Raw genomic sequence first — 26434 nt, forward strand, 5'->3', positions numbered from 1 at the left:
ACAAGCTTGTCACACACACTGTGTGAATACAGCGCTTTTCACATACAGTGTTTCTAATGACTGCATGCAATGAAGCATGCCAGGCTGCACTGGAAAGAAGGGTGACCAGAGCAAGGTCTCTCTTCTCAGAAGCTGAGGAGGGATGGGGTAGGGAGGGGTGACTCATAGATGGATAGATACAGATATATTACTTCTAGTTGTGAATTTCTTCTTACCATTAATTGCTGGCGGTGTGGTGCCAGTGCCACAGAAAAGATGAAGTGAATCTGCTCGCTTGCTGAGGTGAATGGGGGAGTTCGAAATTCAGGCTGGCTGGACTATACACACTCCCAGAATGTGTAGGAGGATAAAACAACGGCATTTACTGTAACTTGCATTTTATTACCTTGTACTGCTTCCCTTTAGTAACCCTCGTTCACACTAGTGTAAATAAACATCACGCAATACAAACCTATTTTAAACAGACGAGTGTCCTGCTTCGTTTCTATCTGTTGTTGCGAACCCTACCAGTCATAATTAACACATGCATATAATAAGTGAAGGCAACAAAAAAGTACAAATAATGAATTCCCTTAACTCTGGTTTCTGATGACACTGAGAAATCACTGGCGCTAGCGCTCTCTTGATTTATATGTCACCAGAAACCCTTGATAGAATTACAGCTTTATTATGCCCAGCTGGGTGTGTATTATTATTATTATTATTATTATTAACAGGAAGGAGAGATTCATGTCCAGGGGATTACTATAAGCCACGCAGGTAGCACAGGGATGGAAATAAGACTCCTATCGCAGTTCCACCCATGCCAGGTTTGACTAGGAGCTTGCTCAGCAGTGACAAACACAGATGTGTCTTCCTAAACTCACAGTAAAATCAGGAATGGATCAAACTGCTGTGCAGGTCTTATTTCCATGTAGCAGCTGGCAGGCGGAGGTATAGAAGTGTAGAAATTGAAAAGATGATCACATCCTGACCGCGCATTATCTGTCTGGTTAGCATACACGATTAAATTAATCTTAAATTAAGACGCGCGCGCTCCACTGTAGTGTAAATGATATGCGCAGACAGCTATTTACTGTAATCCGAGGAAAACACACGCCCAGCAAGACAGGGGGAAAAAAACACGTCACTGGTCCTGAGCAAGACTGACTGTTTCATTAGTTTTCGTGGAACAAAACAACAGTCCATGTCGTATACGTTTCACTCGATAAAAATAGACGACACAGATAGTTTGCAATGCAATGTATACAGCGACAACCGAAAAAAAACAAATCGGAGGAAAATGTTCTGCAAGAGAACATCAGGAAAGTGGCTCACGAGAATAGAGAGAGACTAGGTGAGTACTTGAAACTAAAGAGCATAACCGTATTGACTCGGAGAGCTGCGATTTGACTGAAAGCCTGGACTGTGGAAAACCCGGTGTGCTTCACAGTTCAGCTGGGCTGTTCTTGAATTTACGGGGGTTTCAATTAAATAAAAAAATTTATAATATGGGCTGCTTGGCTCTGTCAGTGGATTCCAATAGTATCACGTTGTTTCCCAATACAGACAAGTTTCGGTACACAGGCTGGAAATAGTTTTGTAATTCCATTACGATGCATCACAGCGGCAGAATGATTTTTATTTATGTATTTTCCCAGCTCTTTAAGTATTGCAACAGAAGTGACATGAACATGGCATACAGAAGCATACTTTTAAGGGCTGCCTGCTTATTGCTGCTATTTTATAGTTTGTTAACCGCTGTAATAAAAATAAAAATAAAGTTCGATTTTCATTTGAATTTTACAAACGGAGATTGCTCTGAAACCATCTCCTTCCTTTTAGATTTTGCAGGGAGTTTCCCAATGTCCGTCTGCATTGTTGTTGTCTATCCCCTCAAGCAAGCCTCTTGTTCTCGAATCTCGTTCTCTCTGCAGGCCCGGTAGTTTGTTTACACTTTGGTCAATGTGATCCCTGCTGTCAATGCTAATTCTGGGAATTGGTCTCTGCATATTAAATTAAAATAATAATTGCTGACTGACTCTGTATGCGATGTCTCCCTATGCGTTATTACAAAAGTGACGGTCTGCGACCACTTTGAGAAGCAAATCTGAACTTTACTTTGTACTAGAAAAAGAAATTATGAAATGACTTCACAACTTCTCATTTTACCAGATGGACCACCCTGATAAAATCACACATGAGGCTCGTTAACAAACATAGTGTTTAGCTCCACGATTTGTGGATTGAGGGTCAATTTGTAAAATGTTGCTAGGATGACCTTTTCTTTAGTGAGGGGGGTGAATATGTTTTATGATTTAGAATTGAACACAACCACAGTATTGTTATACAAGCTAACATAGTTTACTGACTTCGTGTTTCTGAAGAACAACAACAACATATACAAATGTAAAAACAACGTTTTCCTTTAGTATTCAGGCAGTATAAGAATGGTCTTTTTGAAAGTAGCTTGATAAAAAAATAAATAAATAAAAAAAGCTTCAAACAGGGTGTCCCTACATTAAGCGACACACGTTTACAAATAACATTATAAATCCCATTGTAAAAATGAAGTAAGTGGATAAAAAGATAGACAGCTAAACTTGGGTTTATCTTTTTATAGGCTTCAAAATGGTAACGTGAAGTAATTAGAATTAGGAAAATCATTAGCGTTCGCTAAAACCAGTAAATAAAATGCCACGCAAGTATCAGATTCAGACTGAAAAATTACATTTTGACGTCATTATTCATATAATTTACAATCAAGCACGTTCTTGTAGAACATATTAAAGTAAACATGGTTTAAAAATGTATTTTTTTAAAATATATAAATTAAGCACTTTAACGTAAACTAAACAAATACAATACGCATCTCTCTCTCTCTCTCTCTCGCTCTCTCTCTCTCTCTCTCTCTCTCTCTCATTCAAATTCAAAGATGCTTTATGGCATGACTAACATCAGCAGTATTGCCAAAGCAATTACAGTACAAAACGTGTGTAACAACATACCTTACAAATTGTAGATCAGATGTGCTGGCTCTGAGCAGGTTTGTGAATGGGTTGCGGGTCAGATGTGCTGGTGCTGAGCAGGGTTGTGAATGGGTTGCGGGCCAGATGTGCTGGCGCTGAGCAGGGTTGTGAATGGGTTGTGATCAGATGTGCTGGTGCTGAGCAGGGTTGTGAATGGGTTGTGATCAGATGTGCTGATGCTGAGCAGGGTTGTGAATGGGTTGTGATCAGATGTGCTGATGCTGAGCAGGGTTGTGAATGGGTTGTGATCAGATGTGCTGGTGCTGAGCAGGGTTGTGAATGGGTTGCGGGTCAGATGTGCTGGCGCTGAGCAGGGTTGTGAATGGGTTGCGGGTCAGATGTGCTGGTGCTGAGCAGGTTTGTGAATGGGTTGCGGGTCAGATGTGCTGACGCTGAGCAGGTTTGTGAATGGGTTGTGGGTCAGATGTGCTGGCGCTGAACAGGGTTGTGAATGGGTTGTGATCAGATGTGCTGGCGCTGAACAGGGTTGTGAATGGGTTGTGATCAGATGTGCTGGCGCTGAACAGGGTTGTGAATGGGTTGTGGGTCAGATGTGCTGGTGCTGAGCAGGTTTGTGAATGGGTTGCGGGTCAGATGTGCTGAGCAGTTTTGTGAATGGGTTGCGGGTCAGATGTGCTGAGCAGGTTTGTGAATGGGTTGTGGGTCAGATGTGCTGACGCTGAGCAGGTTTGTGAATGGGTTGCGGGTCAGATGTGCTGAGCAGGTTTGTGAATGGGTTGTGGGTCAGATGTGCTGATGCTGAGCAGGTTTGTGAATGGGTTGTGGATCAGATGTGCTGGCGCTGAGCAGGTTTGTGAATGGGTTGTGGATCAGATGTGCTGAGCAGGTTTGTGAATGGGTTGTGGATCAGATGTGCTGAGCAGGTTTGTGAATGGGTTGTGGGTCAGATGTGCTGACGCTGAGCAGGTTTGTGAATGGGTTGTGGATCAGATGTGCTGGTGCTGAGCAGGTTTGTGAATGGGTTGTGATCAGATGTGCTGACACTGAGCAGGTTTGTGAATGGGTTGTGGATCAGATGTGCTGACGCTGAACAGGGTTGAATGGGTTGCGGGTCAGATGTGCTGAGCAGGTTTGTGAATGGGTTGCGGGTCAGATGTGCTGACGCTGAGCAGGTTTGTGAATGGGTTATGATCAGATGTGCTGGTGCTGAGCAGGTTTGTGAATGGGTTGCGGGTCAGATGTGCTGGCGCTGAGCAGGGTTGTGAATGGGTTGTGGATCAGATGTGCTGACGCTGAGCAGGTTTGTGAATGGGTTGTGATCAGATGTGCTGGTGCTGAGCAGGGTTGTGAATGGGTTGCGGATCAAATGTGGGCAGCAGTGTGGAGTAGTGGTTAGGGCTCTGGACTCTTGACCGGAGGGTTGTGGGTTCAATCCCCAGTGGGGGACACTGCTGTTGTACCCTTGAGCAAGATACTTTACCTCGATTGCTCCAGTAAAAACCCAACTGTATAAATGGGTAATTGTATGTAAAAATAATGTGATGTATGTATAATGTGAAATAATGTATAATGTGATATCTTGTAACAATTGTAAGTCGCCCTGGATAAGGGCGTCTGCTAAGAAATAATAATAATAATAATAATAATAATAATAATAATAATAATAATAATAATAATAATAATAATAATGTGCTGACACTGAGCAGGGTTGTGAATGGGTTGAGATCAGATGTGCTGGTGCTGAGCAGGTTTGTGCCATAAATGTTTTTAAATTTGACAGGCATTGCGGCACTTCGGCAGTTGCCACCGGTGCCGTCGGTTATTTTGCGCCCTGCAGCAGCTAACTCAGAAATAACATGAAGCAGCCCAGACCGCTGGTAACAGCCCCTCTCTGTGTCTCTCTATAGGGTTACAGGATGATGAGGATCTGCAGTTCCTTCTGAAGGGCAGCAAGCTCCACAAAGTGAAGTCCAAGTCCTGGAAGAAGCTTCGCTTCTACAAGCTGCAGGACGACTGCAAAACCATCTGGCACGACTCCAAGAAGTTGCTGAGCAGCCCTGACAAGCACACCTGTAAGCATGAACACACCTGTCCCTATAGCAGCCTGCTTACAGATAACACAGCAGTCCCTATAGCAGCCTGCTTGCAGATAACACAGCTGTCCATATAGCAGCCTGCTTGCAGATAACACAGCTGCTGTGGATGCACTTTGAAACGTGCTGTCTGCTTATGTGGGGATTTGTATTATTATTAATCAAATAGAGTTTTCTTTGTGGTGCAATAACGGAGAATGCATTGAAGTTCCTTATCACAGATACCATACAAAAAGCCTTGCTTCCTGGTTTCCTGAGATTGGCTGGCATGAGAAATGTTTGAGCTAGATGTCATGAGGCTAATTGAGCTGGTTGCTTAGTGATTTGTGATCTTGGGACTTCATAACAAAAGCAGTGCATTCAGAGCATAGCTGTTCCAATGGACGCAGTATGAATTGGATAGGAGGCTGTGTGGTCCAGTGGTTAAAGAAAAGGGCTTTAACCAGGAGGCCCCCGGTTCAAATCCAGGCTCCACCACTGACTCCCTGTGTGACCCTGAGCAAGTCACTTAACCTCCTTGTGCTCCGTCTTTCTGGTGAGACGTTATTGTAAGTCTCTAAGTGGCCTTGGATAAAGGCGTCTGCTAAATAAAGAAATAATAATACTAGTAATCGTTCTCCGCCAGTATTGGCATTGGCAGCAGGATTGGCTCGGTTACTTACCTGTAGTGTCTGAAGAGTGTCTTCACTCTTCATCCTGCAAACAACATGCAAAACAACAGAGACAAGGTGATTTTCTTTCCTCTCTATTCTACTCTAAATCGAAATCCATGCTTAATGTCAACAAGAAAAAAGGCACCAGCACATATTTCTATTAAAACTTGAAAATAAGACGTTTATGAGGCTGACTCATTCTAGTTTCCAGTACAGTTTGATTTTACATTAGGGCAGCACCAAAGTGAAGACAGGCTGTTGTAATGCTGCTTCACGTACTTCAGGAGACTCAAACATGATGTACTGTGACACACCATAGCATTAGTAAGGCTTGCAGGTGCTACATACAGCACAAGGATTGATACCTATTTTTTTGTCTGTAGAGAAATTGGAGGCACTTTTTCATTCCCATCCTCTTAATTTAACATCACAAGGCAATGCCCCGTTTTCACTTTGAAGACAAGCTGCTTGAACCAAAGAGCAGATGGATTCGCACACGCCCTTCTCTTCCAGCCAGATCTTACTTATTGTCTTCCTTAAATCTGAAAATAACAAACGGGGTGTGTTTCCATGGTAGCATAGTGGGTGATGGAAAGCTGGACTGAGTTCTTGTAGTACATTGTGATGCTGCAGGGTCAACATTTAGTGTTGCATACTGTATACTAGCATTCACAATAGAGTGCCCTGGTGCACACCAGCTATCATAAGAACATAAGAATATACAAACATATCTTGCTTGTTTGGTTGTTAGTAGCTTATTGATCCCAGAATCTCATCAAGCAGCTTCTTGAAGGATCCCATTGTGTCAGCTTCAACAACATTACTGGGGAATTGGTTCCAGACCCTAACAATTCTCTGTGTAAAAAAGTGCCTCCAATTTTCTGTTCTGAATGCCCCTTTATCTAATCTCCATTTGTGACCCCTGGTCCTTGTTTCTGTTTTCAGGTCAAAAAAGTCCCCTGGGTCGACATTGTCTATACCTTTTAGGATTTTGAATGTTTGAATCAGATCGCCGCGTAGTCTTCTTTGTTCTAGACTGAATAGATTCAATTCTTTTAGCCTGTCTGCGTACGACATGCCTTTTAAACCCGGGATAATTCTGGTTGCTCTTCTTTGTACTCTTTCTAGAGCAGCAATATCCTTTTTGTAACAAGGTGACCAGAACTGAACACAATGTTCTAGGTGAGGTCTTACTAATGCATTGTAAAGTTTTAACATTACTTCCCTTGATTTAAATTCAACACTTCTCACAATATATCCGAGCATCTTGTTGGCCTTTTTTATACCTTCCCCACATTGTCTAAATGAAGACATTTCTGAGTCAACATAAACTCCTAGGTCTTTTTCATAGTTCCCTTCTTCAATCTCAGTATCTTCAGTATCATATACCAATATCCTTCATTACAGGAAAAGTGACATTTCTGCCATTCTCGCCCTGCAACGACAGGTACAGTTTGAATAAACTAGTGCCCTGTTTCCGCTGCCTGGATCTCCTAGCTATGGCTACCATGGCAACAGAACAGGGTGTTTCCGCTGCCTGGATCTCCCAGCTACGGCTACCACGGCAACAGAACAGGGTGTTTCCACTGCCTGGATCTCCTAGCTACGGCTACCACGGCAACAGAACGGGCTGTTTCCATGGCTATCTGCTCAGGTGTCTATCTCTTGCTCGATGGAGCCAGACTGGCTACAAAGGAAGTGGGGGAGTGGGGTGGGGGTGGGGGCACTGAAGCACTGTTTTCATTTGAGCAGCTGAAGCCTGTAGCGCCAGGCAGTGCAAATGAGGCATTAGGATCCCATTCACAGCACAGCAAAGCCTGCAGCTGCTTTGCTTATTGTGATAGTCAGACTGACAGCGGAATCGGCACTTAGCTCTATTTATTCAAATTGTGGAAAAGTTCCCCAGCTCCAGGGTTTATACTTGTGTTCTGGATAGATTTCCTTTTTCATATGGGTTAGGACAACTCCAGGGTTTATGCTTGTGTTCTGGATAGATTGCTTTTTCATATGGGTTAGGACAGCTCCAGGGTTTATGCTTGTGTTCTGGATAGATTTCCTTTTTCATATGGGTTAGGACAGCTCCAGGGTTTATGCTTGTGTTCTGGATAGATTTCCTTTTTCATATGGGTTAGGACAGCTCCAGGGTTTATGCTTGTGTTCTGGATAGATTGCTTTTTCATATGGGTTAGGACAGCTCCAGGGTTTATACTTGTGTTCTGGATAGATTGCTTTTTCATATGGGTTAGGACAGCTCCAGGGTTTATGCTTGTGTTCTGGATAGATTGCTTTTTCATATGGGTTAGGACAGCTCCAGGGTTTAGACCTGTGTTCTGGATAGATTGCTTTTTCATATGGGTTAGGACAGCTCCAGGGTTTATGCCTGTGTTCTGGATAGATTACTTTTTCATATGGGTTAGGACAGCTCCCGGGTTTATGCTTGTGTTCTGGATAGATTTCTTTTTCATATGGGTTAGGACAGCTCCAGGGTTTATGCCTGTGTTCTGGATAGATTACTTTTTCATATGGGTTAGGACAGCTCCAGGGTTTAGACCTGTGTTCTGGATAGATTACTTTTTCATATGGGTTAGGACAGCTCCAGGGTTTATGCCTGTGTTCTGGATAGATTGCTTTTTCATATGGGTTAGGACAGCTCCCGGGTTTATGCTTGTGTTCTGGATAGATTTCTTTTTCATATGGGTTAGGACAGCTCCAGGGTTTATGCCTGTGTTCTGGATAGATTACTTTTTCATATGGGTTAGGACAGCTCCAGGGTTTATGCTTGTGTTCTGGATAGATTGCTTTTTCATATGGGTTAGGACAGCTCCAGGGTTTAGACCTGTGTTCTGGATAGATTTCTTTTTCATATGGGTTAGGACAGCTCCAGGGTTTATGCCTGTGTTCTGGATAGATTACTTTTTCATATGGGTTAGGACAGCTGCAGGGTTTGTGCTTGTGTTCTGGATAGATTGCTTTTTCATATGGGTTAGGACAGCTCCAGGGTTTATGCCTGTGTTCTGGATAGATTGCTTTTTCATATGGGTTAGGACAGCTCCAGGGTTTAGACCTGTGTTCTGGATAGATTACTTTTTCATATGGGTTAGGACAGCTCCAGGGTTTATACTTGTGTTCTGGATAGATTGCTTTTTCATATGGGTTAGGACAGCTCCAGGGTTTAGACCTGTGTTCTGGATAGATTACTTTTTCATATGGGTTAGGACAGCTCCAGGGTTTATGCCTGTGTTCTGGATAGATTAATTCAGGCAGCTTTCTGTTTTGTTTTTTTACTACAAGAACACAATTGAAATGGTTCTCTGTTCAGATTAGCTAGTGCCCCGCAGTTTGATAAGACCTATCCGGCCAGACCCTTGTGTGCATGTCAGAGAGATCCCTGTACAATGCCTGGCTCCACTCAGTGACGTTTCCTAGTGTGCTAGAAGGGCGGAGTGATCTCGCGCAGCTCAGTACTCTGGGGCACATTGTAGGAATGCTACAAAAACAACATCTGCCAATGCTAGCCCTGCCTAATCTTTTGCTCCCATGGAAACAAGCCCCAGGGCAGTTCTGATAACCTGCTTTTAATACATGTATCCCATTAGTATAGCCAGCGTCCTGTCAGGTCTGGGCACAGCGCTTCTTTTCAGGCACTGCAGTAAGCAGAGTTTATTTGATTGATTTAATATCCTTGCCAGTGTTCATGGTCACATGAAGTTTGTTTTTCAACTTGGGTGTAGCTGTGCTTTTTGCAGATTAAAGCATTCAGTAACTGCTGCAGTGTGTCCTTCCACTGTATTAGCTAGATAAGTAAAAATGATTCAAACAGATTTTATGTTTGTTTTTTGTGAGCTCACTGCTCTGTGAGTGGAAGCGGCGTTTCCCTTTGTATTCAGCTGGCCACCTCACTCTGTGAACCAGGCAGGCTCCTGCTGTACCTTCAGCCCAATGGTGCAGTCCGAATTCTGAAGGTAGCGGAACACCACTAAAATATAGATTGTGTTAAACAAGAATTTACACATTCTTCTAGTAACACCTGTAATAGGTAATACATTTATCTAATCTCTACAAGTATTTCCACGCAGTGTCTTTGCCCCTCTTGTCAGAATGCTTTACTTTACGTGTCAGTGGCTTCATTTGTGTTTGTGTCCACAGTCGTAGTCAATGTGCTGTGGCTCTCATCTTCGTCGGCATTGTTAGGCTTCTTAAAGAAGTAGTTCATAACAGAAGAAGTTCCTCATGCTCATTTCATTGCATCACGAGGACTGCTGACTGAATCAGACAGCTCTGCAGGAGATGGGAGTCATGTGACTTAGCTTGCCTAGTATGTGAGTTCTGACTCAACTACACCCCTGCTGTCTATAGAAAGCAGTACTGGAGCAGCGTCCCGGCTCCACTGCACACTGCTGTCTATAGAAAGCAGAACTGGATAATTAAGCAATGAAACAATAAAGCAAAAACATATCCCCCCCTTGTCTTTTCAAGACACCGGCCATTCGACGGCCACCTCCTCCCCTAAAACACAACCACCCACCCTCGAGTCCATCAATGTCCCTTTTTGCCCTCTTCCACGGGTGGACTTGAGGGTGGGCCGGTCCACGTTCCGGCCACGCCAGGTAGGGACTGCGCACCTGCGACGAGGGACCCCACTGGTTTGTCAGGGGCGACCAGAGCGACAACCGGGGCACTGTAGGTTGCAGCAGCGGGCAGAGGTCTGCAGCTGGGGCCCGGTGTAGCGACGTCCAATCACCCAGGGGGAGCAAAGTAGTGACCAGGGGGAGCTCAAGCGACGTCTGGGAGCAGCGCAGCGACGTCTTGGTGTTCGGGAGGAGCGGAGCAGGGAAACAGGTGGAGAACTGTGACAGGTTCTGCAGACTCCTGGGCTCCAGGTCTAGTGTAGGGAGGGCCAGGCAAACCGGAAGGGTGTCCAGGAGCGAGGGGCGAGGGGCCGCACACAGCGGCGTCGGACTGGACCGCAGTGGTGGTGGTCGGGGCTGTGGTGGAGGCGGGCTCTTCACCTCCTTCCCCTCTAACTTGGGCCACAGCAGTTCCTCCCCCTCTGGCTCGTGCGACGGCAACTGACTGCTCCCCTTTTATACCCTGCACCTGGCTCTAATTTAATAATAAGCACCAGGTGCAGGGGATAATTAAGCAATTAAACAGTAGAGCAAAAACAATCAAACAATAACAAATACAATTACACTAAACAAATGTGCCTTTCACACATGTTTTCTTCCAGGGAGCATTTAACCCCGCTCCCTGCTGTCTTGCAATATATATATATATATATATATATATAATATATATATATATATATTGAAATCACTCATGATACACAGCCCACATTATACCCCATACACCAATACATACACACCAACAATAACACCCCACATAAAACATAAAACACAAAATACGCACAGGGGCAGGGCACCCCACCACAGTGAGCCACCACCAAGACTTAATTGAAAATTTGAAATGTATTTGCTTACGATTGTAAGTCGCCCTGGATAAGGGCGTCTGCTAAGAAATAAATAATAATAATAATAATAATAATAATAATTAGAAGCAGAGGTTCGAGGATAATGCTCATATGAAGTGCGAAGTGAACGAGAGGAAAATCTCAGTCTTCAGCAAAAATCATTAAAGGAGTTAACAACATCATTTCAGTAAATCTTACCAAGTATGAATGGACATCACTTTGTAGGAGCACACATTTAAAGTGAATGTGCATTCTGTTATTTTATTATTTTTATTTTCATAGCAATTAACAAATTGCAGAGTGCTCTTGTATGTTTTTGGATAATGGCACTAGATCAGCCAGGCCCGCTGTCAGCGCACAGGGTGTAGAGTGATAATGGAAGTAGATCAGCCAGGCCCGCTGTCAGCGCACAGGGTTTAAAGTGATAATGGAACTAGATCAGCCAGGCCCGCTGTCAGCACACAGGGTGTAGAGTGATAATGGAAGTAGATCAGCCAGGCCCGCTGTCAGCACACAGGGTGTAGAGTGATAATGGAAGTAGATCAGCCAGGCCCGCTGTCAGCGCACAGGGTGTAGAGTGATAATGGAAGTAGATCAGCCAGGCCCGCTGTCAGCGCACAGGGTGTAGAGTGATAATGGAAGTAGATCAGCCAGGCCCGCTGTCAGCGCACAGGGTGTAGAGTGATAATGGAACTAGATCAGCCAGGCCCGCTGTCAGCGCACAGGGTGTAGAGTGATAATGGAAGTAGATCAGCCAGGCCCGCTGTCAGCGCACAGGGTTTAAAGTGATAATGGAACGTGTCCCATCTGGAAAAGGAAAGGGACCTGACAGTTCTAAAGAAGGAAATGGGCTTCAGTATTCAGTGATGCCACACAGACTTCCTTACATTATCCACAGCATAATGCATGGTGACCTGGAAGTGTTCCTGACACTTCCTTCCTCTTCACAGCTATTGTCAGCAGTCCCAACACTGGCTGACACTTCAATAATAATTACTTTTGGACCGTTCGTTCTACAATTCTATCTTTGCAGAGCATTTCATTTTTATATTTATTATTTATTTTATTGAATATACATTGCTTTTAATCTAAGCCCATTTCTTATTCACGACAATTCAGAAGTACTACTTTGTCATTGATGAAGTTCAATGACAAACGTTTTGCCAAAGTCTATTGAAGAACAATGTTTGAGTTTCTTGTAGTATTTTTAATGTTCTGCTCTTGACGATTTTCTTTATAGTTAATAGTAGTATTTTTAACTCCTGTCAAACACAGATATCGATCCAGAGTAAGAATCCAGAACAAAAGCCCTGCCTGTGTGTTTTATAGACATGCAGTAAGCATGCTGATGGCGTCTATGTGGAAATCAGAATAACCACAGTGGTATCACTTTGTTCCAGATCAATGAATCTGCGATGGTAAACAGTCAGTCTATTTTATGGTGTAGTTATTTGTTTATTTAGCAGACACCTTTATCCAAGGCAACTTACAAGTTATTTACAAGCCGCTAACCAAGATCATGCAACAGTCTCTTGACACAGGGGTTGTACCGACAGACTGGAAAATAGCAAACGTAATACCGATCCACAAAAAGGGAGACAAAACTGAACCAGGTAACTACAGACCAATAAGCCTGACTTCTATTATATGTAAACTTATGGAAACTATAATAAGATCCAAAATGGAAAATTACCTATATGGTAACAATATCCTGGGAGACAGCCAGCATGGTTTTAGGAAAGGGAGATCATGTCTAACTAACCTACTTGACTTTTTTGAGGATGCAACATTGAAAATGGATAACTGCAAAGCATACGACATGGTCTATTTAGATTTCCAGAAAGCTTTTGACAAAGTCCCGCATAAAAGATTAATTCTCAAACTGAACGCAGTAGGGATTCAAGGAAATGCATGCACATGGATTAGGGAGTGGTTAACATGTAGAAAACAGAAAGTACTGATTAGAGGAAAAACCTCAAAATGGAGTGAGGTAACCAGTGGTGTACCACAAATCTACATTAATGATTTAGACTCTGATATAGTAAGCAAACTCGTTAAATTTGCAGACGACACAAAAATAGGAGGAGTGGCAGACACTGTTGAAGCAGCAAAGGTCATTCAAAATGATCTAGACCGCATTCAAAATTGGGCAGACACATGGCAAATGAAATTTAATAGAGAAAAGTGTAAAGTATTGCATGCGGGCAATAAAAATGTTCATTATAAATGTCATATGGGAGATAGTGAAATTGAAGAAGGGAACTATGAAAAAGACCTAGGAGTTTATGTTGACTCAGAAATGTCTTCATCTAGACAATGTGGGAAGCTATAAAAAAAGGCTAACAAGATGCTTGGATATATTGTGAGAAGTGTTGAATTTAAATCAAGGAAAGTAATGTTAAAACTCTACAATGCATTAGTAAGACCTCACCTAGAATATTGTGTTCAGTTCTGGTCACCTCGTTACAAAAAGGATATTGCTGCTCTAGAAAGAGTGCAAAGAAGAGCAACCAGAATTATCCCGGGTTTAAAAGGCATGTCGTATGCAGACAGGCTAAAAGAATTGAATCTATTCAGTCTTGAACAAAGAAGACTACGCGGCGATCTGATTCAAACATTCAAAATCCTAAAAGGTATGACAATGTCAACCCGGGGGACTTCTTTGACTTGAAAAAAGAAAAAAGGACCAGGGGTCATAAATGGAGATTAGATAAAGGGGCATTCAGAACAGAAAATAGGAGGCATTTTTTTACACAGAGAATTGTGAGGGTCTGGAACCAACTCCCCAGTAATGTTGTTGAAGCTGACACCCTGGGATCCTTCAAGAAGCTGCTTGATGAGATTCTGGGATCAATAAGCTACTAACAACCAAACGAGCAAGATGGGCTGAATGGCCTCCTCTCGTTTGTAAACTTTCTTATGTTCTTATGTACATAAACTACGTGTGTGAAGTGTGCATCAGCTGCAGAGTCACTTACAACTACGTCTCACCTGAAAGATGGAACACAAGGAGGTTAGGTGACTTGCTCAAGGTCATGCAGTGAGTCAGTGAGTGAGCCGGGGACCTCCTGGTTCCAAGCCCCTTTCTTAACTACTGGACTACGCAGCCTCCATGTAGGTTTTCTGCCTGAGGTCCAGTGAGCTGTGTAACTGGAGCAGGGTTGTTGGGACACTTGCAGCTTGGTATTTACCTCACAAGTGTTTTCACACACCATGTATTGAGACCCACTTACTGTAGACACATTTGCCTCATACAATAAAAATACAGTGAACTAAGGGTCGCAAAAAAAAAGGGTTCTTTTAGGGTGACAGTATTAGGATCAGCACTGTTCAGATCACAAGCCTCGTATCATTTCTTTCTATTATGTGTTTTAGTGTTAATTCCAAATAAATACTGCAGGGCGGAACTGAAGCCTCCAGTTACATAGCAGTTTGAGCCGTTTCGTTCCGTTTTTATTTATTTATTTATTTATTTATTGTCCTGTGAGACTTAATCAAAAGTGGTGTGCTCAAAATATTAAGGTCAGCTGTGTCAATTAAAAAACAAACAAACAAAAAGAAGTGTGACTCAATATGATCTCCAGTGACTGTGTGCGTTGATGATCTCCAGTGACTGTGCGTTGACAGCTCCTCTGCGACCTGCTATTTGAGAAGGCCTTTCCCTGCAATAACAACAGATGACTCACTGGGGTTCAAATTACAATAACCCATGTGACCTTTGATCTTGTAGAACATTGAGAAACACCTTTGTTTTGTTTTTTATTCTCTGATAATGGATTCCAAGTCTTTTATTCTCCTATTCATGGGTATCTGTGAAGTTATGAACTAGCATGATAACAAATACTGTATTCTGCTTTTAATCGTGCAGCTGTATGCATTGTAGTCATGACAACCTATATGCCCCTATAGCAGCGGTTCTGGGGGTGGGGGGGTGTGGGGTGTGGTGTGGGGTGTGGGGTGGGGGTGGCGGTGGCGGTGGGTGTCCACATATCAAAAGAAACTGCTGGGAGGGCGTTATTCCAAAGATTCAGATCCCTTGCCCAATAGTTAAGGAGAGAAGTGATGTGTTGTGGGAGAGGACTGCAGGGTGATTAATGTGTGTTCTGCTTTTTCATAGTTGGCCTTCTTTTGTTTCTTCCTTCACACTGTTACAATGCCACATCACGTTACAATGCCACATCACATTACAGTGCCACGTCACGTTACAGTGCCACGTCACGTTACAATGCCACATTACGTACATCACGTTACAATGCCACGTCACGTTACAGTGCCACTTCACGTTACAGTGCCACATTACGTACATCACGTTACAATGCCACGTCACGTTACAATGCCACGTCATGTTACAATGCCACGTCACGTTACAGTGTCACGTTACAGTGCCACTTCACGTTACAATGCCACGTCACGTTACAATGCCACATTACGTACATCACGTTACAATGCCACGTCACGTTACAATGCCACGTCACGTTACAATGCCACGTCACGTTACAGTGCCACTTCACGTTACAGTGCCACATTACGTACATCATGTTACAATGCCACGTCACGTTACAATGCCACGTCATGTTACAGTGCCACGTCACGTTACAGTGCCACGTCACGTTACAGTGCCACTTCACGTTACAGTGCCACTTCACGTTACAATGCCACATTACAGTTACAACGCCACATCACGTTACAATGCCACATCACGTACATCACATTACAGTGCCACATCGCGTTACAATGCCACATCACGTACATCACATTACAGTGCCACATCATGTTACAATGCCACATCATGTTACAATGCCACATCACGTACATCACGTTACAATGCCACATCATGTTACAATGCCACATCACGTACATCACGTTACAATGCCACATCGCGGTACAATGCCACATCGCGTTACAATGCCACATCACGTACATCACATTACAGTGCCACATCATGTTACAATGCCACATCATGTTACAATGCCACATCACGTTACAATGCCACATCACGTACATCACGTTACAATGCCACATCATGTTACAATGCCACATCACGTACATCACGTTACAATGCCACATCGCGGTACAATGCCACATCGCGTTACAATGCCACATCACGTTACAATGCCACATCACGTACATCACGTTACAGTGCCACATCATGTTACAATGCCACATCACGTTACAATGCCACATCACGTACATCACGTTACAATGCCACATCATGTTACAATGCCACATCACGTACATCACGTTACAATGCCACATCGCATTACAATGCCACATCACGTTACAATGTCACATCACGTACATCACGTTACAGTGCCACATCGCATTACAATGCCACGTCATGTTTCAATGCCACATCACGTACATCACGTTACAGTGCCACATCACGTACATCACGTTACAGTGCCACATCGCATTACAATGCCACATCATGTTACAATGCCACATCACGTACATCACGTTACAGTCGCTCGTCACTGTCGTAATTTGCGAATGTTTTTTGAAAGTGACGACAAAAAAAATTGTGGAATCGTCACTAGTGACGATCGTTTCTGTTTGTAATATAAAAAAATCCCTTTTGTTAAAGTCACACACGACGTCTCTTTCTTCAAAAGAAGGGATCGCTAAACCACAGAGTCACTGCTGCTGATCAGATCAGCGCCTCGGCCTCATCGATTCATTGACTCGGCAACGTTCTCCTCGCTTGGTAGGCGACGTAAATGCAGTCAGCCATTCAGCGCCTCAGTTTCATGTTGCGTGTCAGTTACCATGGTAACCCAGACCGCTTTATGAGGCTGTGCTCGGTGCTGCTGTAGCTTTCAGCCTCGCATTATTCTTTGCAGCCTGACAGCTTCTTCTGCTGCGCTTTCACGATTACAGAGAGTTCTGCTCAAACCTTTGCATCCGCAGTGTTCGCGCCATTGCGCCAATGCCCCGCTGAAATAAAAAACGCCAAAAATGTCTTGCGACTGAAGCTCTCTCTAATTTCCCTGTCATCATCAGTGATTTGTGTGGTAACAAGCAGGGACATCCATTACACTGATACTAGGTAAGCATTTTATTATTATTTTTTAATTAGCATCAGTACTGTACGTTTTAGTCACCAATAATTTAAAAATGCCAGTAATATGTTTTCGTATTGAGGTCAGCTGTAGAGATGCGTGGATAGTGAACTTTTCTTTGCCTTCTTTTCTATAACTTTATCATCAATATAAATACATGACTGCGGTAAACTTGTGCGCGCGAATTAAAAAACAAAACTGTTAGCCAATACTGTAAAATGTCGCAGAAGAAAATCCACTCGTTTTTTCAGCAAGAGTGAAATAGAACAAACAGAACAACAAGTTGTAGAAAATGAAGACTTGGATTCGGAACAGCAGAAAAAAAAGAACAAACTAAGCTCACATGCGTCAGATAAAAGAAAGAAAACAAGCAGCAAAGTTTCAGCCTTATTGCAAAACTCTGTTTCCATGGATTGTATATAACACTTTTTTTTTTTTTTTTCTTTTTATTGTAAAAAGACATACATGGTATAAGTAATTCATAATGCATTCTGTGTCTGTATGTAGATTTTCAGGGCAAAAAAATGTAAATTACCAATTTATTTAAACTGTAGAGCATTATTAAAATGGTTTAATTAAATAATTGTTTTGGTCAATACAGTGATTTAAGGTATAACTTAAAAACAGGATTCATAACACCCTTGAAGACTTGAGCTGTGCGCCAGTAGTGACTACTGAATATCTGGAGTGACTAATGTTTTTTGAATGTATTAGTCACTAGTGACTACAAAAATTTAGAACCCAGGGGAAACCCTGGTGCCACATCGCGTTAGTGCCACATCACGTTACAGTGCCACATCGCGTTACAATGCCACATCACGTACGTCACGTTACAATGCCACATTACGTTACAATGTCACATTACGTTACAATGCCACATCACATTCGTCACGTTACAGTGCCACATCACGTACATCATGTTAAAATGCCACATTACGTTACAATCCCGCATCACGTTACAGTGCCACATCACGTTACAATCCCGCATCACATTACAGTGCCACATCACGTTACAATGCCACATTACGTTACAGTGCCACATCACGTTACAGTGCCACATCACGTACATCACGTTACAGTGCCACATCACGTTACAGTGCCACATCACGTTACAATGCCACATCACGTTACATCACGTTACAATGCCACATCATGTACGTCACGTTACAATGTCACATTACGTTACAATGTCACATTACGTTACAATGCCACATCACATTCGTCACGTTAGTGCCACATCACGTACATCACGTTACAGTGCCACATCACGTTACAATGCCACATCACGTACGTCACGTTACAATGTCACATTACGTTACAATGCCACATCACATTCGTCACGTTACAGTGCCACATCACGTTACAGTGCCACATCGCGTTACAATGCCACATCACGTACGTCACGTTACAATGTCACATTACGTTACAATGCCACATCACGTACGTCACGTTACAATGTCACATTACGTTACAATGTCACATTACGTTACAATGCCACATCACATTCGTCACGTTAGTGCCACATCACATTCGTCACGTTACAGTGCCACATCGCGTTACAATGCCACGTCACGTTACAGTGCCACATCACGTTACAATGCCACATCACGTTACAATGCCACATCACGTACATCACGTTACAATGTCACATTACGTTACAATGCCACATCACATTCGTCACGTTACAGTGCCACATCACATTCGTCACGTTACAGTGCCACATCGCGTTACAATGCCACATCACGTACGTCACGTTACAATGTCACATTACGATACAATGCCACATCACATTCGTCACGTTACAGTGCCACATCACGTTACAATGCCACGTCACGTTACAATGCCACATCACGTTACAGTGCCACATCACGTTACAATGCCACATCACGCACATCACGTTACAATGCCACATCACGTTACAATGCCACATCACGTACATCACGTTACAATGCCACATCACGTTACAGTGCCACATCACGTACGTCGCGTTACAGTGCCACATTACGTTACAATGCCACATTACGTTACAACGCCACATCACGTACATCACGTTACAATGTCACATCACGTTACAGTGCCACATCACGTACATCACGTTACAGTGCCACATCACGTACGTCGCGTTACAGTGCCACATTACGTTACAATGCCACATTACGTTACAACGCCACATCACGCACATCACGTTACAATGCCACATCACGTTACAATGCCACATCACGTACATCACGTTACAATGCCACATCACGTTACAGTGCCACATCACGTACGTCGCGTTACAGTGCCACATTACGTTACAATGCCACATTACGTTACAACGCCACATCACGTACATCACATTACAGTGCCACATCACGTTACAATGCCACATCACGTTACAATGCCACATCACGTACGTCACGTTACAATGCCACATTACGTTACAATGTCACATTACGTTACAATGTCACATCACGTACATCACGTTAGTGCCACATCGCGTTACAATGCCACGTCACATTACAGTGCCACATCACGTTACAATGCCACATCACGTACGTCACGTTACAATGCCACATTATGTTACAATGCCACATCACGTACATCACGTTACAATGCCACACCATGTACATCACGGTAATAATAAATTATATATATATATATATATATATATATATATATATAATAATATATATATATATATATATAAAATATCATTTATTATTTTTTTGTTTGTTTTTTATTTGATGGGCACAGCTCACACAGGATGTATAAAATCCTGTCCCAACCTGACACGGTTTGTATTCAGCTGTACATTTTTTTTTTTTTTTTAAACATTCCAGCCTAAAAATAAGCCTAAAATATTTTGAATAAATTGCTAATGAAGTTCCCAGTCCGCTCGCCGGTAATTTAGGGATTTTTAAGGGAAAAAAAATAAATTCTGTCTTTTTTGTTCTGAAGAGCAGGCTTCCTGCAGATACTCACTGTCTTCTCTGTTTGTTCTGAAGAGCAGGCTTCCTGCAGATACTCACTGTCTTCTCTGTTTGTTCTGAAGAGCAGGCTTCCTGCAGATACTCACTGTCTTCTCTGTTTGTTCTGAAGAGCAGGCTTCCTGCAGATAGACTCACTGTCTTCTCTGTTTGTTCTGTGCATTCACACAGATGAAGACGTGCTCTTGCTGCTGATCACACGTGAAGCCCGTTTTGTTCACACAAGCTGTTTGTTTTCTTGCCAAGTCTCTATCCAGGACATTGAGGAAGTGCGTCCAGGCCGGCAGTCTGAAGGCCTGCAGAAGAACGCCGGAGACGTCCCAGATAGCTGCTGCTTTTCCATCTTCTTCAAAGATCAGAGGAAGAACCTGGATCTGGTGGCCAGCTCCGAGGAAGAGGCTGGGCAGTGGGTCACAGGCCTGAAGAAAGTGATCCGCCTGTCAGACAACCTGAACAGCAAGCAGAAGCAGGAGCAGTATCCTTTCCCATCTCTCTCTCTCTCTCTCTCTCTTAGCTGCTGTTCGGCAAGCATTTTTTATTATCACAATAAATGATTTGTCTAGAAGTGATATATGCAGTGCACAAATGTTTTGACTAGTGCCAGTGTAATGAGGATTTCTCTCCAGTTCATTTGCTCACAGCTCCTGCTTAGTAAGATGTATTTAATCTGTGAATAACAAGCTACAGCAATGAAAGAACAGAATGAATTCCTAATGAACTCCGCTCAGTACCACAGGAATAACACCTACATATCTTCTGCATTTGAGTTCTGATGTCATTCATTTTGCCCTGTTCAGCCCTGTTAATTCATGTGGATTGAATTCCCTGTATTCATGGCATGTTTCTTTGTAAGAAATGATGCTGATCCTGGTTCCAGCTGCCTGTTTTTCTGTCCTTACATCAGTAACTCAGCTGGATTTACAGCTGTCTCCGCAAGGCCGACACAAACAGCGACAACAAGATGACATTCAAGGAGCTCAAGCACTTCCTGGGCGAGATCAACGTCAAAGTAGATGACCTCTACGCAGAGAAGCTTTTTAATGTAAGAGAAGCACAGCGTTTCCTTGTCCCATTTCTTTACACAGAGAAGCTTTTTAATGTAAGAGAAGCACAGCTTCCTTGGGGATTTGGCCAACACAGGCAGGTAATTAACTCTGTATCTGTCCAATCCTGTGCTAGGTTACAGGTACACATACAGTCCAATGAAGTCCTGCCAACAACCCAGTAGCTTTCACCAGCCTGCTTTCATTAAATTAATAACAAGGCTGTCCAAGAAGTAGTAAACACATTACAGCCATTCCATGTTTACAAGATACATGTTTCTAGAATCCAAATTGAATCATTGCATTGCAGTAAAAAAAAAAAACTGTCAGAAATGTGTGATGGGGGGACGGGGTCATCTGAATGATAAATGAATAGAGTTTGAAAGCCATTGCTCCTTCAGGAGTGCGACACATCCCATTCCAAAACGCTGGAAGGCTCTGAAATCGAGGAGTTCTACAAGCGGCTGACCTACAGGAATGAGATCGAAGTGATCTACTCGAAATATGCCAGCAGCAAGGGGAAGATGAGTGTGGAGGATCTGGGGAACTTCCTGAGGATGGAGCAGCGTGAAGACGTGGGGCTGAACGAAGCTGTCGCACTCATTCAGAAATACGAGCTGGATGAAGCAGGTGAGAGAGAGAGAGCTGGGGAGAGCACTGAGGCTTATTCCTTGTGAACTCATTCAGAAATACGAGCTGGATGAAGCAGGTGAGAGAGAGCTGGGGAGTGCACTGAGGCTTATTCCTTGTGAACTCATTCAGAAATACAAGCTGGATGAAGCAGGTGAGAGAGAGAGAGAGCTGGGGAGTGCACTGAGGCTTATTCCTTGTGAACTCATTCAGAAATACAAGCTGGATGAAGCAGGTGAGAGAGAGCTGGGGAGTGCACTGAGGCTTATTCCTTGTGAACTCATTCAGAAATACGAGCTGGATGAAGCAGGTGAGAGAGAGAGCTGGGGAGTGCACTGAGGCTTATTCCTTGTGAACTCATTCAGAAATACAAGCTGGATGAAGCAGGTGAGAGAGAGAGAGCTGGGGAGTGCACTGAGGCTTATTCCTTGTGAACTCATTCAGAAATACAAGCTGGATGAAGCAGGTGAGAGAGAGAGCTGGGGAGTGCACTGAGGCTTATTCCTTGTGAACTCATTCAGAAATACGAGCTGGATGAAGCAGGTGAGAGAGAGAGAGAGCTGGGGAGTGCACTGAGGCTTATTCCTTGTGAACTCATTCAGAAATACAAGCTGGATGAAGCAGGTGAGAGAGAGAGCTGGGGAGTGCACTGAGGCTTATTCCTTGTGAACTCATTCAGAAGTACAAGCTGGATGAAGCAGGTGAGAGAGAGAGAGAGCTGGGGAGTGCACTGAGGCTTATTCCTTGTGAACTCATTCAGAAGTACAAGCTGGATGAAGCAGGTGAGAGAGAGAGAGAGAGAGCTGGGGAGTGCACTGAGGCTTATTCCTTGTGAACTCATTCAGAAATACAAGCTGGATGAAGCAGGTGAGAGAGAGAGAGAGCTGGGGAGTGCACTGAGGCTTATTCCTTGTGAACTCATTCAGAAATACAAGCTGGATGAAGCAGGTGAGAGAGAGAGCTGGGGAGTGCACTGAGGCTTATTCCTTGTGAACTCATTCAGAAATACGAGCTGGATGAAGCAGGTGAGAGAGAGAGAGAGCTGGGGAGTGCACTGAGGCTTATTCCTTGTGAACTCATTCAGAAATACAAGCTGGATGAAGCAGGTGAGAGAGAGAGCTGGGGAGTGCACTGAGGCTTATTCCTTGTGAACTCATTCAGAAGTACAAGCTGGATGAAGCAGGTGAGAGAGAGAGAGAGCTGGGGAGTGCACTGAGGCTTATTCCTTGTGAACTCATTCAGAAGTACAAGCTGGATGAAGCAGGTGAGAGAGAGAGAGAGAGAGAGAGCTGGGGAGAGCACTGAGGCTTATTCCTTGTGAACTCATTCAGAAATACGAGCTGGATGAAGCAGGTGAGAGAGAGAGAGAGAGCTGGGGAGTGCACTGAGGCTTATTCCTTGTGAACTCATTCAGAAATACAAGCTGGATGAAGCAGGTGAGAGAGAGCTGGGGAGTGCACTGAGGCTTATTCCTTGTGAACTCATTCAGAAATACGAGCTGGATGAAGCAGGTGAGAGAGAGAGAGCTGGGGAGTGCACTGAGGCTTATTCCTTGTGAACTCATTCAGAAATACAAGCTGGATGAAGCAGGTGAGAGAGAGAGAGCTGGGGAGTGCACTGAGGCTTATTCCTTGTGAACTCATTCAGAAATACAAGCTGGATGAAGCAGGTGACAGAGATTTTCAAAAGGAATTGAATTGAAACAGCAATTGTTCCCAGTCCTGGAAGTCATTATCTTACAACTGATGCCTCTAAAAGGGAACAAGACTTTAGAGTCTTGAATCTCACTTTTAAACTGCAACACATTTCAAGAAGCTTAAGCAATCCAATCCAAAATATAACCTTAAAACCCATTTTTAAAAAGTGTCCTCATAAGAAACAAACATTTGTTTGGCGTGTAATGACATTATTATTCTTTATTCTTGACAGTGAAAACCCAAGGTATGGTAAAGCATATTTCCTAAACCTGGTAAACTATGGTAAAATACATAGTATAACTGAGAAAAGATTAGGAAAACTGCTAAAATCCCATGGCTGTGATGAACAGATTCACAGCTAGCCTGGAGTCTACAGCCCCACATCGCTGGGTGCTTCAGCATCTCAGTTCCAACTGGCATTATTTTAAAGCCTGTTTTGATGAATGAAATCAAGTTCAGAATAATCCTAGACTGCTGTTTTATTTATTTCTCATTTGTTTATTTTTAGCAAAAGAAAAGAAGCTGATGAGCAGAGATGGCTTCCTGATGTACCTGCAGTCGAGTGACGGGCTGGTATTGAACCCCAGACACACCCTGGTGTACCAGGACATGAGCCAGCCTCTCAACCATTACTTCATCTCCTCCTCGCACAACACCTACCTGATGGAGGACCAGCTCAAGGGACCCAGCAGCACCGAGGCCTATGTCAGGTACTGGAGCCAACACGCACACGGCACACTGTTTCCACGGTAACGGGGACCACTGCATTCAGCTCGGCGATGCAGTGAATGGAACCCTTTCGTTTTGTTTTTTATCGAAACAGGTTATTCCACAGAGAGCTGTTTTTGTCTAAACTTTGTTTCGCATGCAAACATTTTCATGGCCTGCATTAAGTGATAAATAAAGTACATTTTGAATTTGGTTTTCAGTTGCGTATTACTAAACAGTAAATAGATATGTAAAATGACAAGATAATGATATTCCAAAATCTAATAACCAATATTTTACATAGCTGGATATTTACCAATATACAGTAAGTCATCATCAAAATACATCTGGGATATAGGCATACTATTGTAATGGCAAACTGAACTTCATTAAACGGGTAATTGCATATCAGTACTTCAGAATACGGCGTTGCAGTATTGTGTTATCTGTACCTGGTCTGGTTGGTTTTAATATCTTGTGCCTTCCAGGGCTCTTCTGAAAGGGTTAATGTGTGTTCAATCCATATTGTCATCGCTGTCCTGGTCTTGTGCCTTCCAGGGCTCTTACGAAAGGGTGCCGCTGTGTTGAACTGGATTGCTGGGATGGACCCAACGGTGATCCCGTGATCTATCACGGGTACACCCTCACCTCCAAAATACTCTTCAAAGACGTCATCAGGACTGTCAAGGAGTACGCGTTCAAGGTGAGAAGAGACGAGGAAATGTTTAAATGGTCAGTTTCGTGACTCTGCAGACAATTAGGGGTGTGGATTTTGTGAGTGATTGAGATTCTTACCCTCAAAGCAATACCTTAAGTGTTCACTAGCCAGAACATTCTGTCGTTCGCTTTACACATTCATCGAATCACTTGCTACTTACTAGGTAATGTATTTAACATGTAGTAATGAAATACTTGAGAGTGATTTTATTTCAAGTACATTCAACCCTCTTTATACCGCCAGGTAAGGACCATGAGCAAAAACGGGCAATAAGCGAGGGTGGCGTTATAGTGAGGGTCAACCAAAAAATAAATAAATAAATAAATAAATAAAAAATCACACACACACAACCTTCTATGTTTGCAATACATTCAAATGATTTATTTTATTTTAGTTACACAATTACAGTATTTCCAGGCCATTTTAATAAAACATTAATCATTTTTTGAACCACAATACTAGTTCTTAACACAACAGTAGGTCTACTAGTGACGTTTTATCATTTTTTTCCCATCTGTATGAAACATACATGGTCATTTTGAGGAGCAATTTATACTTAACAGTTTATAAAAATAAAAATAAAAACTCATTTAGTGTCAAATCAAGCAAACAATTCCATAAAAACAAAAAACTGTACGATTTTTTGCTTGGCTGGGGAAGTTGGCGGGTGGCGGACAGCGGGGTGGTGATATAATGGGTAAAAATAGCACGGTTTTATATTGGTGACATTTGTTCAGAGAGAATAGCTGGCGGCATGCGAGGGTGGTGTTATAAAGGGGGGTGGTTTAACTACTGATGAACTCAGAACTAGTCCCTGTTTTCCAGGTCGCTGTGTAAGAGACGTCCTGGTGCAATGACTCAGGTTATTGGGAGTATCAGAGTGTGGAAGTATATGGAGGCCTTCTGTACATCTGTCTGTATGTCAGACTTGTATTTGTACATGTGCACACGGTGGATGCAGGTCGTACTGTCCTCTGCTTTTCCATGATGCTGAGACAGATCTGGTTTTGCATTGTCAGTGATGGGGGCTGTTTGTTACCTACATGCTTGTTTCCTGTTTACGTTGAGCTTTTTCCCGGATTTCTCGCTTCCTGTAGAATTCCGAGTACCCAGTGGTCCTGTCCTTGGAGACTCACTGCAGTATGGACCAGCAGAAGGTGATGGCCCATCACATGAAGACAATCCTGGGGAGCATGCTGCTGACCGCACCCCTGGGTGGCAAAATGCCAACCCACTTCCCTTCCCCTGAGGTGAGGCCCTTACAGCCTGTATATACTGTACAACACTTATCTATTTAACCAGGCTAGAGCCCCTGAAATGTACATCTCATTTACTAGGGCAGGAGAAGGAGTCAGCAAGAGATAACATTATAAAATCAATGGCAAAAAGAGACCATTCAACAGAACAAAAACACTTGATCATAAA

At 43.2% G+C, this 26434-nt stretch overlaps 1 protein-coding gene across 3 annotated transcripts in view; it reads left to right on the forward strand.

Annotated features, from left to right (window-relative positions):
• Positions 1 to 26434, forward strand: part of LOC117400561 (1-phosphatidylinositol 4,5-bisphosphate phosphodiesterase delta-1-like) — a 44325-nt gene that overhangs the window by 6286 nt on the left and 11605 nt on the right. Inside the window, exons 1-8 of one of the 3 annotated variants that reach the window (XM_034913521.2) lie at positions 1113 to 1336; positions 4877 to 5041; positions 20460 to 20688; positions 21126 to 21255; positions 21658 to 21886; positions 24092 to 24293; positions 24850 to 24994; positions 26107 to 26259. In XM_034913521.2, the coding sequence (XP_034769412.2) occupies positions 1237 to 1336; positions 4877 to 5041; positions 20460 to 20688; positions 21126 to 21255; positions 21658 to 21886; positions 24092 to 24293; positions 24850 to 24994; positions 26107 to 26259 (1353 nt within the window). In that variant the 5' untranslated portion in view covers positions 1113 to 1236. Of the gene's footprint in view, positions 1 to 1112; positions 1337 to 4876; positions 5042 to 20459; positions 20689 to 21125; positions 21256 to 21657; positions 21887 to 24091; positions 24294 to 24849; positions 24995 to 26106; positions 26260 to 26434 lie in introns of those variants that run through there. The other 2 variants (XM_034913526.2, XM_034913525.2) reach the window with 2 other exon arrangements.

This window comes from Acipenser ruthenus, chromosome 4 (genome assembly GCF_902713425.1).
Source record: "Acipenser ruthenus chromosome 4, fAciRut3.2 maternal haplotype, whole genome shotgun sequence".
NCBI lineage: Eukaryota > Metazoa > Chordata > Actinopteri > Acipenseriformes > Acipenseridae > Acipenser > Acipenser ruthenus.